Source organism: Notothenia rossii, assembly GCF_949606895.1.
Source record: "Notothenia rossii genome assembly, chromosome: 2".
Classification (NCBI taxonomy): Eukaryota; Metazoa; Chordata; class Actinopteri; order Perciformes; family Nototheniidae; genus Notothenia; species Notothenia rossii.
Window position 1 is genome coordinate 30,771,898 of NC_136904.1, and position 17,054 is coordinate 30,788,951.

Sequence of the window (17,054 nt, forward strand, 5' to 3'; positions counted from 1 at the left end):
AACCTCCCTCCTTCCCAATGGACTCAGTAGTGCCCCCTGCTGCCGTGGAGCATGTGCCGGCCCCTGCAGAATTTTACTGCCAAAAGTCACGTGAGAGAGTCACGTGAGTTTTGGCAGTGATATTCCGCCGTGAGAAGAAAAAGTTTTGTACTTGTAGAAAAAAGTTTTGTACTTGTAAAACCTATGCTGAATTTGGCTCTGAAACATGATTTATTAGAAAAATGGTATGTGTTTATTTGATGGATACATTTTTTCTTTGCAAAACTAAATGCATTAATTTGTAGATGGTGTTTTGTATTTGCAAACCACATTGTGTTTGTTGGTGAATCATGAGGCATTTGTAAAACCTGTTTAGTTTGTTTGTGGAGTTATGGCAGGACATTAGCTCCATAATTTATGTCTCAAATTGGTTCTCTACAAATATATCTGACTTGGCACACATTACAAAGCAATGTAGTACCTTTATAGATCAACTCCTAAAATACATGTAGGCTATACTTAATTTTGTGTGCTGGTAGGAACAATGTTGCATTCATCAACGCTGCTGAAGAGGTCTGAATAAGTGCATCCTAGATAAGGCTTTTATTTTTGAGATCTTGACCTTTTTCCCATTGAAAAAGAGATTTGTTGGATTATCTCAAAATCTGCACGATTTTTCTCACACGTCAAGCTAAATCGCATTCAATACACAGAAAAAAATGAAATATACTGCCATTTGTTTTTTAAACTCTCATATAGCCCAGACCATACACAAACCCACCCCCAGTGCCAGCCCACATGCCCGTCCAGCGGCCCTCCACTCATCCCTAGCCAAGTCAGTGTTATCTTTGAACTGACTTCAGAGAAACTGCTGGCCGGTCGCGGTGTGTGTGTGTGTGTGTGTGTGTGTGTGTGTGTGTGTGTGTGTGTGTGTGTGTGTGTGTGTGTGTGTGTGTGTGTGTGTGTGTGTGTGTGTGTGTGTGTGTGTGTGTGTGTGTGTGTGTGTGTGTGTGTGTGTGTGTGTGTGTGTGTGTGTGTGTGTGTGTGTGTGTGTGTGTGTGTGTGTGTGTGTGTGTGTGTGTGTGATACAGCTATAGCATTTCTATCCTTTCATTCCCACCTCGTTTGATCTCTGAAGCCTTTATTTTTATCCCTCAGCAGCAGGATGATGATATATAACTGAGCGTGTAATTATGTTGTTTTTTCGCTCATTTCAAGGGAATAAAGGACAATATCCTCCCACAGGCCTCTGGGTCGCACTTAGTTAACAGGCAATGACTTGGCAGTGTGTGTGTGTGTGTGCCCGGCTTGGCGTTGTTTGCTAATGTACTGCACATGATGAACTTGCATAATTGAGGGTCTGTAATAAAGCTGGTCAGATTGATACCTTAAAGGCAAGAACACACACACACACACACACACACACACACACACACACACACACACACACACACACACACACACACCCTCCTGCTGAGTTACGTCACCAGAACGTGATTGAGCGCTGCAGTTTGATAAGACTACAGTTTTTAATGAAAGTCAGAGATGAGCAGGCGTGAAAAGAACCCCGCTGCCAACCAACTGCTGCACATTTCAAACCTGTGTGTGTGTGTGTGTGTGTGTGTGTGTGTGTGTGTGTGTGTGTGTGTGTGTGTGTGTGTGTGTGTGTGTGTGTGTGTGTGTGTGTGTGTGTGTGTGTGTGTGTGTGTGTGTGTGTGTGTGTGTGTGTGTGTGTGTGTGTGTGTGTGTGTGTGTGTGTGTGTGTGTGTGTGTGTGTGTGTGTGTGTGTGTGTGTGTGTGTGTGTGTGTGTGTGTGTGTGTGTGTGTGTGTGTGTGTGTGTGTGTGTGTGTGTGTGTGTGTGTGTGTGTGTGTGAGCGAACCGGAGGGATGAGCTTGTGATGACGGGCCTGTCCAGGAAGATTTTTAGCAATGCTTTGAAGCATCAATCTGAACTTGTTTGGCTGGTACTCTGTTTACATACTTGAACCAGATATTTGAAACGATTTGAAGAATTTTGCTTTGATGGAAACGTGGTACATCTGCACATGCATGTTGTTCCTCTACTCTTGTTTTTCCCAGCAGAGCTCAGCATGTGCTGCCGTGGTTACCAGCTCACCACATCAGGGCGGCCTGACCTATGGTGGGCAAATTAGTAGGTGGAGATGAGCCGACGGAGAGGGGGAACGGGTAGGAAGGATGAGCTGTTTGGCATCGTTAAGCCAAGTCGGCGTAACCCAGAGCCATCACAACCACAGGGAATTTAGTGAATGTGTTCTTTGATTATTGTAGCGGCTTTAGAGCTTTTATATGTTGTAATGGGAAACCATATGGAGATAAAAAAGGAACAGGGGCCTGGGAAATGGTGCTGGCGCTCATTAAAGTTACGCCAATCAATATTTTATGTAAAAATGAATGTGTATAGTGGAAGGTGATTAACCCATTGACAATTATCACCTTATCTTTAGGGAGCTTTTAAGCCTCTTCAAGCTAATTGTTTTAAATGTATGGCACATGATGCCCAGGACCAAACGGCAGACAGCTACTTACTAGTCATTGAAAAAGCTTGGGCGTTCAGTAGCTTGAATGCAAATCTTTTTTTTCACAGCTTAAATGAAAGTGGATATTGGATTTAGCTGCGGATTTTCTAGATACACAACTCCAACTCAAATATCTTGTTTTTTCGTGTTTCGTTAATTGTTTGCCAACACATTAAGATGTAATTGCGAGTTAAGACAACAGCTTGCTACTGCTGTGTCGGAGCTGGAACAAACGGAATTAAATTGGTGCTTTATTACAGCTTTCCAATCCGCACCCACACAGAAAGCTGGTCTTTTTCATTAAAGCCTGGAAGAAAAAAAGTTTCCTTTCGGATATTGGCTTTCACCTCTGAGGCAGATTCACAATAATTTGAAGCAAAATATTCAGCTGATATGAAGCGTCTCACACTGTGATGTCAACCCAATCAATCTGAGAGTGATAGACTAGATAGGAGATGGAAGTGACACACATCAGATGAGTGAGGTGAGATTACAAAGGTTTTATTTCCTGATTTTAAGTGCTTATCTTTTCCAGAATGTGCTTTTATTTGTTTTTATTGGAAACGTTGTATCAAGTGATTGCAATAATGTACACACACATAGTCAAAATGGCAAAAATATGAAAATGTTACTTCTAAGTAACTTCAACAATAACAACTGCTATAAATGAAAAATAAATACTGCCCGTAACATAAATACAATTGGTCGTATACAGTAGGCCTGCTATTCTTTATTCCTCCATCCTTTTTGATATGAAAAAACCTGAATCACAGTCTTCTCTATTCAGTGTGGATGGTGAAGGACAGTCATTACAGGTGAACAGCCGCCCCCTGTAAATGTGACCAGCCAGGCGTCTCGTTCTGTCAGCGGTCTCACGCAGCGAGATGTGACGAAGGCTGAACACTGTTGCCTGACAGCGAGGTGGGACGCCAGTTGTGTCCATTCTCATCGTGCAGCACTGCGCGACGCCGTGCGGTGCGGCTGAATGCAGCTGGTTTTGGGACGGTTCGGGCTGAACAGTTGCTGACATGCTGAGACGCAGCTGTTTCTCTGAAGCTATGCCTTTACAGCTCGACACCAGCGGCAAACTAGTGGCAGGAAGAAGGACAAAAGGCATGACTCATTCTCTCCCTACTCCTGTCTTTCTCTTTGCATTGTCAGATGGCTCATTTCCCCCCGATTTCCCCCGCTTATCACTTTTTATAGTGTTACACTCGCACAGCGAAATAAAGACGCAACTCCGACCCTCCAGGTAGTCTCAGGGGAGGTCCACGCCTAATTAACTGGCAGCCTTTTGACATCATCGTTCAAAGCTGAGGGCTGAGTTACCATTGTGCCTTTTGGCCCCACTGCTCTTTCCTCAAATCTTCACACTCGTCTTTTAACAATTTAACAACGGCAAATTGGGAAACAGTCGAATAGAGGTTGAATGCCACCTGGTTAGATCTGAGACTCCTACGATGTAGCGGCTTCCGGCTCGGTTTGGTTTAGGCCAGGTTTAGACGTGGTGTCAAGGTGGGTTTGTGGGATCATCCGTGTTTACCTTCAGGAGACCACCAGGCCTCTTTAGACAGTTTCATAGTAGTCACCAGCAGTGGAGGATCTTTGGTGGTCTGTGTTTACTTTTCCTTCACTGGAGGTTCTCTCTGACTCACAGCTCACACATTGGCCCCTGGCAGCAGGAAATGAAGTGAAAATGAAGATGTCTGTCCATCCAATTGTTGGCCTGAAAAGCAAGTTCAACACATCAGACTACATCACTTGTTTGGATTGAAACATGAGTCTTCCTCCTTTCTCATTGGGTATGAACTCACCTGGCTTGTTTGCGGGTTTGATGGGCAGATATTTATCTATGTGCATAACATGAGATCGAGTTTCAACGGATCAAATCTTCATACAAACTGACAAGCATATTTTCACCGTTCAGTTATAGGACTTATACACAAATTGTTACCTCAATTTATTTAAGTAGAGCCGTTTTTTAAAAAGTATTTCCAACTCAATCGATTATTAAGTTATTCCGAGTACCCATTTATAATCTGATTAACTCAATTAGTTCAGTACTACAAACACAATTTGCTTTAACCTTTTAAAAACTAAATGAAGTTGAACCAACTTCATTTTTATTGTATAGATGGAGTGATATTAAGTTGCATTTTGTTTAATTTAAGCTAATGTAATTTATTTATTTAAGTCCATACTACTCAAAAATGTCCATGTACATTGTTACCTTCATTTGTTTGAGTATTCAAAACTAATTTCTTTGAGTGAAACATAATATACACATTTAAGTTCCACTTTTTAACAGTTTATTTTAAAATGTTCTTTACACAGTGACCTTTTTATAACAAATGTTCTCATATGAAATAAAAGTAAATACAACAAATAAAATAAAGGCAAGAATCTGCTTCCACGTTTTTAACGACTCTTTTAGATACTTTAGGTTGAGTGCGTATATTAGCCCCATCAGCATGGCACAGGCTCTGGGCGCATCCGATATTTGAAGGACTTCTGTTCCTTCAATCACTATTCTTGCATACGCACCCCTGGTCAAGACAGTCTTCAGCACCTCATTGCTAACTTCCACTTCACCATCCTGGAATAAGTAGATTAGAAAATACATTTCAGTGTTTTTGGTACAATCAGATTTGAAAACATTGCATTGTGTTTCAGGTTAACACAAGTTACAGTATGATTTAAGCATCGTCTTTACTTTCTTACGTTTTTCTTGAAGAGATCCTCCTTTTCACAAAGACACACCACCAAGCACCGGATAGCAACCTCTTTTATTCTTTCCACGGAATCATCCTTAAAAGGAGAACTTTTAATTGTTCAGAATGAAAAACAAAGGCTTGTTTGCAAAAATTGAACATGATTGTCAGTTGCTTTTCATATTTATTTTAATCAGTTTTTATCAAATGTAACATTAATTCTAACAAGAATATATACAGTATATGTATATGTATATATATATATATATATATATATATAAAGAACTTTGACTGCAACTGTGCATACATATACATATACATATATATATATTAGGGCCGGGACTCGATTAAAAAAATTAATCTAATTAATTAGAGGCTTTGTAATTAATTAATCTAAATTAATCGCATTTTTAATCACATATAAATATTTGACCTGAGAACAGTGAGAAGCAAATTTTTTCACATGGATTTTAGTATACCATTGAATAATGACTGAATACATAAGCTTAATCAACAAAATATTGTTTATTTTTTTTCAAGGTGGTACTTTTAGGAATATAGTACATTTCAGAGATTCAGGTAGCCTATAGGTAGGTAGACCTTCTGTAAACTATAACACTTTGTTTTTTAAGTAAAACACAATACTTTCAAGTACATTCAGAACATTGGAAACCCTGACTATTAGAACACATCTCTCTGTTGCTTCAGAGGCCATAACAGACTTTGTTGATTTACCAACAGTTGATTTAAAAAATCTAATCAATTTCAGTCCAACTCTCTCAATGACCTTGGCCAAAACAATAAACAGTTCAACATAAAGTGCCAGTTGCACCAACAACGTAATAAATAGTTCAACATAAAGTGTACCATTTAAAATAAAATAAAAAAAGTGCCAGTGATTGACCTCAATCCCTCCTATTCTTCCAATATCCTGATGAAAAATAAAATCTCTCTGTTGCATAGGCCACTGTTTGATCAACGCGAATTGGATGTGGGTCCTTGTACTCCGAGTCGGGCTAACATCCACGCTAGCTTCCACGCTAGCTGCTATATGTTTTGCATTGAGGTGATACTTGAGGCTTGATGTGCTGCGGTGATATGCAAATTCCTTTTTGCATAATTTGCAAACAACCGCGCTCTTATTGACACTTCCATCCGTCCGTTTTTTAAAACAAAATGTCCCATCCACGGGGCCAACCAAAGCGGTCTCATCAGCTTCTTCGTTCATGTTTGACTATTGTTCACTGTGGTTTGTTGTTGTCTGAAGTCATGAACGTTAGTTGGTGCTCCAGTATAATCGGTACCCCTGAAACTCATCCAATGAGAAACGTTCCGCGGAGCAAAAATAAGTGCGATTAAAATGCGTTAATTTTTGTGTAATTAATTAATCTTAATTAACGCGTTAAAGTCCCGGCCCTAATATATATATATATATATAGTGTTTCCCCTAGGATGGAGTCATAGCAGTGGTACTAAGGCACGTGGGCCCAGCATAATGTGAGCGCGGAACGCGTGGAATTTTTTAGTGTGTGCGCGTGCGAAGTGCGCCCCGCCAATTTGTTTCTATGTGTCAGCACAAGAAAGGCTCTTGAGGCCTAGTACCAGGGCCGGTTCTAGACAATTTGCTGCCCTAGGTGAGATTTTATGCGACATTTTATGTATAAAGAATAAATGAAAAATCTCTACAAAAGACAAATACACTGCAAAAACAGAAACTTATTGACATAGGTAATAGACATCAAAATGGCTTCAAATGTATTCAGTATTGTATGAACATGTTTGAATTGGGGGGTGGACGTCACATCCTCTAGGGGGGTCCGGGGATATACTCCACGGGAAGATTTTGTTTTGAACATTTTACAGTAAATTGCTTCAATCTGGTGCACTTTGAGCACAGAATTACTAGAAACCTGATCTAGGGGGTACAACTATAAAAACGCCCATACGAAAAAGATCAGTTTACATTTTAATAATCAAATAAGTATGTGAACATAACCAATAACCTACCATAGCCAATAACAAATAAATGTAGCTTATTTTAATTTTGTTGTTCATTCATATCTTATTTTACCTAGTTAACCTAGCGCCCACCGTACATGGCAAATTAAACGTGTAACCGGGGTGAAAACGGTGTTACATTTACTTAATTATGAATGTTGTTACATCAAGGCCGAACATTTGGATGAGCGCCAACGTTCAAAAATGTTTTTTCCCTCCCAGAGCTACCAGCTTAGCGCCCCCCAGATCTGGCGTCCTAGGCGACCGCCTGTGTTGCCTATGCCAGTAACACAAATACTACAAATCCACATAACAAAAAATCAAAAATGGTCGCCACTTATTATTATTTTAAGAAAAAAAAAAAAGTAAAAAAGAAATTAATATTATTATTTTTTTTTTTTGGGTACCTGGCTGGCGCCCCTTAGCAGCGGCGCTCATATTTCAGCAGCGGCGCTGCCTCGCCACTATTTGTATATAGGGGAAACACTGATATATATACATATATGTACAAGGATACAGGAGGATACAAACAGCTAGCTAATAAGTATACTATGCATGCTACAGTAGCTTAAAACATGTAGCTAATGACTACCTTACAGCTTGTGTTACACTGTATAGTAAGCAGCTATGGTAAATTAAGCTGAAAAATAATGGCTACTTACCAGGTAAATTCATAGATTATTAGGTTAAAATCCTGTTGTTCCAATGCTATCAAGTGTTCTGCTTCCAGGATGAATGCATATTGCTCCAACTCAACATGCGGTCTAGCAAAGTGCGGGCAAGTCCAAGCGTGTGCTCAGTTTTGAAACTTTACCGTTGAAACTCAATAGATATGAGTTACTCTAACTTAGTATATCCCTATAGTTGAGTGAACGCAGAAATGTTTTTTCAAAATCATTTAATTTGTAAGTAACATTTGTTTTTGTTCTTTTTCAGTTTGACCGACTTATTAAAATGAGTTGTGGTAAAAAACGAAATGTTCTATGTTGGAAACTTTTTTTGTGTGTGTGTGGAATCTACTAACCCCATGAACTGTTTTTTAGAGTGTATAATATATATTGTGGCTGTCACACAATAGGTTTTATCCTTAGCTGGGGTTTTGGCACATACTGAAAAAGTAAGGCAGCCCTTGAGACAAAAGGTTCCGCAAAACTTTATTTAGACTAACTGAATTGTTTTTAACTATCAAATTGTTATAAATGTAACCTTTTTTTGACAGGGTGATAATAGACAACAGCTGCTTTTCATCTTTGTTTATGTACCTGTTCTTAATGAATTGAGTAGATGTCTAAAGGTTGGATTTGAACTAAATATGTTTAGTCATCAATTCTACAATGTTTGCAGCAAACACTCCATAGTTGATGTCTTTTGTGTTTTTCTTCTTTTTTTAAACAACTTTCAGAATAGTAGTGTAGTATTACCTTATGAATATTTGTAAAAGGTCGCTGACTCACCATACTGTAATGACATCCCTCTATGCTTTAGGAGCTGTAGGTGCGTGTTGTACAGTGTAGGTGCGTGTGGTACAGTGTGTGTATGTGTGTGCGTATATGCGGTGGACTGATGGGTCTCAGTTGGTTTGGTGTCCTATGCTTACTTTTAATACTTGTAAAAAAAGCTCTTGGCCCGTATTTTTTTTTCGTCTTTGTAACGACCAGAGAGGGGGAATATATCTAGTCTCTGATAGTGTTATGTTATTATGAGAGTGCTCTCATACTTGTTTCAATCTGAAATTGTATATATTTATATAAATATATATATAAATATGTGTGTATATGTCCGCATCTGTAGCCTGTTATTGTCTCATTATACCGCACTGTGAATGAATCAAAAGTAAATATATAAGTCGTCATGAACACATCTGTCCATCAGACAGAGGGCTACTGTGCCTCCTGTCATCATTAATGGACGTCTCTTTAAAATGACCGCTCAGAGGAGAGGATTTCTCATTTCTCTAACCGCCTGCTGCTTCCACTCCTCTCTCCTCGGTTCCCTTCCTCAACTCCTCCGCTCGCATCTCCTGTGGGCGGGACTAAGACACAAGGATAGGAGTCGAGGAAGGGAATTAGAAAGGTCCTAGGTAATTGTTAAACTGGTCCAGTGATTACATTTGTGGCTTGAACATTTCTACTTATAGATTTAGACCAACAACCAACATATATCAGTTCCTAGACAGTTCCTGTCGCATAATAACAATACATCCTCTTTCCTGGAAGGCTTTTATTTGGAAAGTCAGCTGGGAGAAGCCTGATAAAAGCAGAGAAGTTCACAACGGCTTTATTGTTCAATCCCAGCTCTGTATCCCTGTGCTGCTTGTGTTCAGTCTTTTCCCAACTTGGCTTTTCAGACAGGTAAACAAGTATTGCTAATTAACAGATAAGGTGATTCTGCTGTACCTGCTTCATTTAAACATGTTTCCAAAGACTGATGTATTTTTGATTAACTTACATTTACATCTCAAAGGGATCCACCGTCAATTCAAAACATTGCATTTAGCTGACGCTTTCATCCAAAGCGACTTACAATAAGTGCGTTCGACCGACAAAATACAAACTTGAAGAAAACAGAATCATATAAATACATCAGGTTTCATAGAGCTAAAACATTTCAAGTGCTACTCAACTGGCTTTAGATAAGCCAGCCGTTTATTACTATATAAGTGCTTTGTTAGTAATTCTATCGCTCGAAGTGGAGTCGAAAGAGATGAGTTTTCAGTCTGCGCCGGAAGATGTGTAAGCTTTCTGCTGTCCTGATGTCAATGGGGAGCTCATTCCACCATTTTGGAGCCAGGATAGCAAACCCACGTGTTTTTGCTGATGGGAACTTGGGTTCCCCTCGCAGTGCGGGTACAGCGAGCTGTTTGGCTGATGCAGAGCGGAGTGCACGTGCTGGGGTGTACGGTTTAACCATGTCCTGGATGTAGGAAGGGCCAGATCCATTCGCAGCAAAACAGCCCAGCATGTGATCTGCTATCTGTGAGACGCATCAGAGGCTTGTCATGCTGGCGCTCTTGAAAGCTCAGGGCTGCCATGCTGACTGCAATGTGTGTGTGTTTGTTTGTCTTCAGCTTTATAGTGAGTGGTGATGTTTATCTCTTTCTTCAGTAGGTTCATGCTCTCAGTGTAAAAATAAAAAATAGATCTGCTGGTTGGGACACACACTCATACTTAACTTTTCACCCGCCAGGATCATTCTCAATAGATAACAGTAGGATATTTGAGCAAGTTTTTGGAGGTGGGGTAACACTACTATGAATATTTGTATTGTTTTCTGGCACCGTGTATAACTCTCCGAGAACATACTGAAAGACTCAACAAGTCCTATTACAAAAACAGTGTAAGAAAACATTTTTAGAGAGTACTTGTCCATGGACAAGTGAGTTTGGCAATTTACTTGTATTACCGAATACATTTTTCACTTTTGTCCAGAATGGACAAAAATTGGGGCCACTGGAATCTTCTTCTTCGCCATAGTATTTTACATTTTCCCACGGTTTTTACGACACCGCTAACGTAAGTGAGCGGTAAGATTTTATTGCATCACACATAGGGTTGGGTATCGTTTGGATTTTAACGATTCCGGTTCTGCTTTTCGATTCCGGTTATCTTCGGTTCTCGATTCCGGTTCTTTGAGAGGTTAAAAATAAGTCCCATGACAAACTGGGAGAAAAATATATTTATGAAAACATTAAGTCAAATCTGTATTCCTATTTACAAATCACTTCATACTGTTTAATTTCTTACGGTTATTGAATACATTTATATAAAAATAATCTCTGCATTGTTTAGTTAGTTCTAAGTGGTGCAGTTTGAGAATGTACAATTGGTCCAGTCTCCTCTGATGTTACACTGCAACCTGCCTGTGAGACACAGTCCAACCACACATCTCCAACACATAGGCCTAATAATAATAATAATACATTATATTTATAGCCTAAGGCCTAGTGCTTTTCTACAACTGAAAGACGCTTGCACGCTTACACATGTCCTGCAATACACATGCTGCAGCTGCCCAGCTGCTCAGTGTTTGTAAAAGTAAATAAATAGTATTTTCATTTCAATAATTTAGCTACTTTCTATACCCTGCTTCATAAACAATACTGACATCCCTGTGCTCCTCCGAGGCTGGGGGTCCGGGGATGTGAGGACAGCGCGAGGACACAGACAGGGAGGCTGCTTCACTTGATAAAAGGAAATGGCGGTCAATATTAACAACACATGAGCAAAACGCTTAATAACCTTCATTACGCGTTTGAGAAAGAACATAAGAAAGTTTGACAAAGATGAGGCTGTTAAACGGGCAGCGAATCCGCTGTGTGTAGAAAGAGAGAGAGAGATGCTGAGCTGCACCATGCAGCGAACAGCTGATACGGAGCATAGAGAGAGAGCTGCGGTCCACGGGGCTCCGCCTCCTCTCCTCACAACTCTTATTAATCCCGGGACCGGACAATTGTTATTTGTTCCTACTCGGAACCGAGTTTTGCTTCCCAACCCTGCCACTGTGCTACACTTCCCGCCCTGCTCCACCCTGGCCCGCCCCGCCCCGCCCCATCTAATACCTCATTCACACCAACGGTGTTTCAGGGTCGGTTCGGAGCTGGAGCTTGAAAAGCACCGGGTTTTCCTCTTCACAACGCAGCAGAGCAGCCTCTTAGCTCCGGAATCCGGTTCATTTCGAGCACCAAAAAATTGTCCAGCCAGAGCAAAAGCACCACATACGTCACGCTTACGTCGAGGTGGGGGCAGGGGCGGGATCAACTCCTGAACAACAACAAAAAGCCGCCGTTTTATCCAGTTTGAACACAACGATGGAGAAACTTAGCAAGCAGCAGTGGTCCACTGAAGAGACCAGCTACCTACTGGGAATCTGGTCTTCCGAAGAGGTACAGAGGAAGCTGGAGCACAATCAGCCATTGTTGTTGTTGTTGTCGGTGTCAGCTATGAGGGGTTTCCGCGCAGTTTGGCTTTATGAAGCAGGCACGCAAACGGTTACGTCATGACGCAAATGATGACTCAATGACGCAATGACGCAGCACCAGTCGGACTCTGGGCAGTGTGAAAAGAGCCGGAGCTAAACTGATGAACCCGTTCTGAACCTGAAAAGCTCTAGCACGGAGCTTGAACCGGAGTTGCGTTGGTGTGAATGAGGTATCTCTGTACAGAAAGCGGCGAGACGCATTTCCTTAGGAATCGACAAGCAAAATCGAAACTAACATTTCTAAACGAACAATGGCGGACACGTACAATTTGCGAATGAGTTCTGCCTTTTGTAAACTGAATTTATCAAGTCAGTTATACAAGTCAATTGAAAGATCTACTTGTCCGATATTGTAAATAATACGTCCCGGACGGTGGGACGTGTACTTTTTCGCACACTGAAAAATGTATAAAATCTTCTGTCATATCAATGTAATTTGTCTTGTATTGCAAAGAAATGGTAGACTTTAACATTTTCTGGAAAGTAGCTTGATAAAGTAATTTATAGACACAATAACAGTCTTGCTTTTAGATATTTGCCCACAATCTAATGCTAGTCAATAACTAATAAGTCATATTAGAGTCTTGCACTCAGCCAGAGTACATCAAAACTCTACTTGTTGAGATGTATCTTGCCGTATACATTGTCATATCGCCTATTCCTTTTCTCAGTTCCACGGCATACATGTGAAGTACAGTGCTCATGATGGTTTCTTTGGTTCTGGCTGGAGCTTTTTAAAGCATGTTCGACAAATGCATGGCCTGTGATGTGGCTTCATGTTGACACAACTTCTGCTCCAGTTCAAAGACTCTAATTTAGCTCAGTGCAAACACACACACACACACACACACGCGCACGCGCGCGCGCATACACACGCACACACATTTATAAAAGAAAAACGCTCACAGTTCCAAATCCAGAACAACCCTCAATACTGCAATAAGATCTCTGTTGTACTATGAAGTATCATGTATAAGTCTTAGTTGGGGATTTTCAGGCTTTAGGGCAATCAAAGACAGGCAGGTAAGCTATCTATCAGGCCTGAGGACAATTTGACAAACAGGAAGACTTTGGTGACGCCATCCCTGTTTCTCTCCCGAAAGGGGAGAGTGCTGTAAATGATGGAAGGTGACAAAATAAAACGTGGGCAAAAGGAGAAAAGAAAGAGGTAGCTGAAGGGAAGTGTGAAGAGGGGATGATGGAAAGACAAGAATGAGGCGAAGGAGAGAGAAATGAAAAGAAAGAGGCCATTAATTTAGTGCTGTGGGAGGGATCTGAAGGTTACTGAGCTCTCTCTGCCAGGCCCTCCTGGGTTGACTGATGCCTTTGTGAGGAAGCCAGGAACCACACACACACACACACACACACACACACACACACACACACACACACACACACATATATGCACGTTCCAAGGAACTCTGGGTTTATTGCGGCAAGCCAGTTTCAGCAAAATAGACACACACACACACAGATGGCTATTAATGAGCATCAAAGGGAGAGCAAAATGGGAAACCTTTATTTATTTCCTCTCCTGGATTTGCTGTGATGCGTCTGAAAATGTGGTGACTCCGTGTTTTTCTCAGCTGTGGTGGGAAATCAGAGCAGAGTGTACAGAATGTTTGGACCCTGGGTGTGTGTTTGACAAAGTATTTTGGGATACCGTGTTTGTCTGTGCACATATGCACACAGTCAGCGATTCAGGCCTTATTAAAGGGCCAGTAAGCAATGTGTTCAGCGACAATAAATATGTATTTCTTATTGGTTTAATTCATTTTTCTTAATAACAATTCTTCAATAGAGGTCTCTGCTACCCTGGAGTCTCAATTCAGAGCGCAGGTAAAGCCCTTTTCTCCATTCTATAGGGGGCTGTAACTGGACATTAAATCAGAATGTATACTTTGTTCTCTAGACTTTGCTCCAATCTTTGCCTTATTACTTTTTTTGGGGGGATTTACTGCTTTGGCCGCTAAGGAGAGAAATTAAAATGAGTCTTTGGCTAACTGCTCTCCAAACACGGATATGTTTAACAACTGACGAGGGGACTCAAGTATACATTGCTTTCATTGCACAAGTCCAGTAAATTATGACACATCAGGCCAGTAATAAATCATTGGCAGCTACAAAAAGGGCTGGAACCAAAGATTATTGTCTTTATTGGATAATCTGCAGATTATTTTCTAGATTATTGGATTTATCTGTATAAATCTCTAAATTGTTAGAACATGTTAAAAATGTCCATTCCTGCTTGGGGGTTAGGGTTAGGGTTATGTCTTGTTTTGACAGTCCAAAACTTAAAGAAACGTAATCAGGAAATCTAAATGTTCTGTATCGTAGATGAATATTACACAATGTTTTATGCTCTCAGAAGGTTTGTGAAGTCTCATTTCAACATGGTGACGTAGTGTGTGTAGCTGTATGGACTGTATTAGGGTGTAGTTTACAGTACACAGCTCGTTGGAGCGCTGTCAAAGAGCTGCATGACCAGAAATATGTCAGAATATGACAAATAAATTACAATTGTCTTTTTTTTAAGAGCAATTTTGTATGAAAGATAATGGTCATATCACTGCATAACATTTCCTGTGACTACTTCATCATTGAGTAGAATTGTGATTTGCTAGTTAAATGCTTTTGTATTTAGGCAGTAGTTAAAAAGGAGCAGAAAAACTATCAGTTTTAATATTAAGCTGGTTTTGGCGTTTTGGCCCGAAAACAGAAAGCACCAGCGTCACTTGGTGTGTTTACCTGCGCATTGTATACGTTCAAATTCATGAAATGACAAGCAAAAGATTAGAAAATTAGCAACGTGGGCAAATACCTGCAACATTTGTTTGTATGAATTCCAATAACGGAAATTCATTTTTCTTATGTGTTAGATGCTAAACCTTCTCTTCCTCTGTGTTTGCAGGCGTCCAGGGCAGCGCTGAGTGTTCGTGCGGACGGAGCCACTTCACATGTGCGGTCAGTGCGTTTGGCGAGTGTACCTGCATCCCGGCCCAGTGGCAGTGTGACGGAGACAACGACTGCGGGGACCACAGTGACGAGGACGGATGCAGTGAGTCGCAATCCTTCCTCCTCCTCACTTCCCTTCCTTCTGTCTTTGTTTCTATTTAACTGTGACCATAGATGTATTGACTCTGAATTGGTCCAATTTGCAACTTGATCAGTCGTATGTGTTTACTGGCTTTGATGTTATTGCTTGATCCGTGTATCTGCTCTTAATTTACTACGTCTCTTTGATCAAGTTTAAATTGACCAATCGGTGACCAGCGAAATTCTGCATTCCTCAAAGATGTGTGTCTGATTTCTTAACTTTTGTCGTAATTGATTAGAGAACCCTATGTGCGATCTGTCAGCCTTTCATTGAAGGTTACTAAAAGCTTTTCTTTCTTTTTAACTTTCCTTGATTAATGTTTACATAGTTTTCCAGAAAACCATCTGTTTTATCTAAAAATAAATAGCCAAACTTCTCAAATGATAAATGATGCATGAACACAAGCATCTGTGCATGATTTTTGTAAACAAAAAAAAAGACTCTAAAATAAAGTCTGATTAAAAAAAGAAGTAAAAGAGATTATAAATCAGTCCACAGAGTGGTATTAACTTTCATATGTGACAGTTATAGATACTCAGACACATGTCGGTCAGGACCAAAACAGAATTAAAGTTGTTTACACAAATTTAGATTGTAGTCGTTGTATTAAACTTGTTTTGGGGTATTTATGAATGGTTATTAAATTGGTAACAAATTGGTTAAATTGGTTGCTTGCTAAACCAGCCTGGAAAAATGGTTGTTAATAGTTGAATAGATCAGCAGTTCTTCCCTTGAGCAAGGCCTTAAACTCTCACTACTCAACCCAGATTCTGGTTGTGTTTTGCAAATGTGTGAAAGTGCATGACTTCGGAATTTTGCTAGAAAGATACAACAGTTTTTTTTTGGGAAAACGCAGTTTAGAATAGGAGGAAAACATATAATTGGGCCCGTATGGACATCATCATCACCCAGTGAAACAGTGAGCGGGTCACTGGTCCAGGCGGGGTAGTATTTCTGATGCAGAGACTCTGCGTGGTGTATGCCCCGTGCAGAAAAATGCTTGAGTGACTTTTGGCAGCAGACAGCGTTTGGCTGGAGGGATTTCTTGGCAGTAGAGCCAGACAGGAGTATTTTCCTACAGAGAATGTCAGTTTGTCAAGTGGAGGAGATCTTCACCGCTCCTCTTTTACAGTTCTGTGTATCAATGTGAAATGTCTGTGTGAGGGTCCCGGTCTCCTTCTTTTTTCCTTTTCCTGCTCAGTTATAGAGTAGGGAAGCAGATGCTGCCCTTTTGTTTGACACTTCCTAAGCCTGTGTGTGTGTGTGTGTGTGTGTGTGTGTGTGTGTGTGTGTGTGTGTGTGTGTGTGTGTGTGTGTGTGTGTGTGTGTGTGTGTGTGTGTGTGTGTGTGTGTGTGTGTGTGTGTGTGTGTGTGTGTGTGTGTGTGTGTGTGTGTGTGTGTGTGTGTGTGTGGATGTTCTGTCTCCATCAGTCTTCCTGTGTCACATTAAGCTAGTTAGGGGTTGGGAGAGGGGATGCTAAGTGTTATTGATCTCTGGCCAGTTGAATGTTCAGTCAGCCTGATCGCCCCATATCGATCTACACTACGTTAGTTATTTAAGGAGACACATGGAAGCAGCTGACAGATATCAGAGCGTCTAGCTGGACCTTTCTAATCCATTAGTACTGTCTGATCGATCCTCTGCTCAAGCGCTCGACGCTCATCCTCTTGAACTCACTGTAGTCAATCTCGTAACCATGGAGCTCATATCACAGAGATTAATGTTGTTGTTATAGCAGCCAGACATTGAAAGC

General features: G+C 40.7%; 1 protein-coding gene across 1 annotated transcript in view; it reads left to right on the forward strand.

Moving 5' to 3' along the window:
• The window catches only part of lrp4 (low density lipoprotein receptor-related protein 4), a 120,935-nt gene that overhangs the window by 43,334 nt on the left and 60,547 nt on the right, over positions 1–17,054 (forward strand). The window contains exon 2 of the mRNA XM_079665655.1: positions 15,115–15,261. Within this exon, the coding sequence (XP_079521781.1) occupies positions 15,115–15,261 (147 nt within the window). The remainder of the gene's footprint in view (positions 1–15,114; positions 15,262–17,054) is intronic.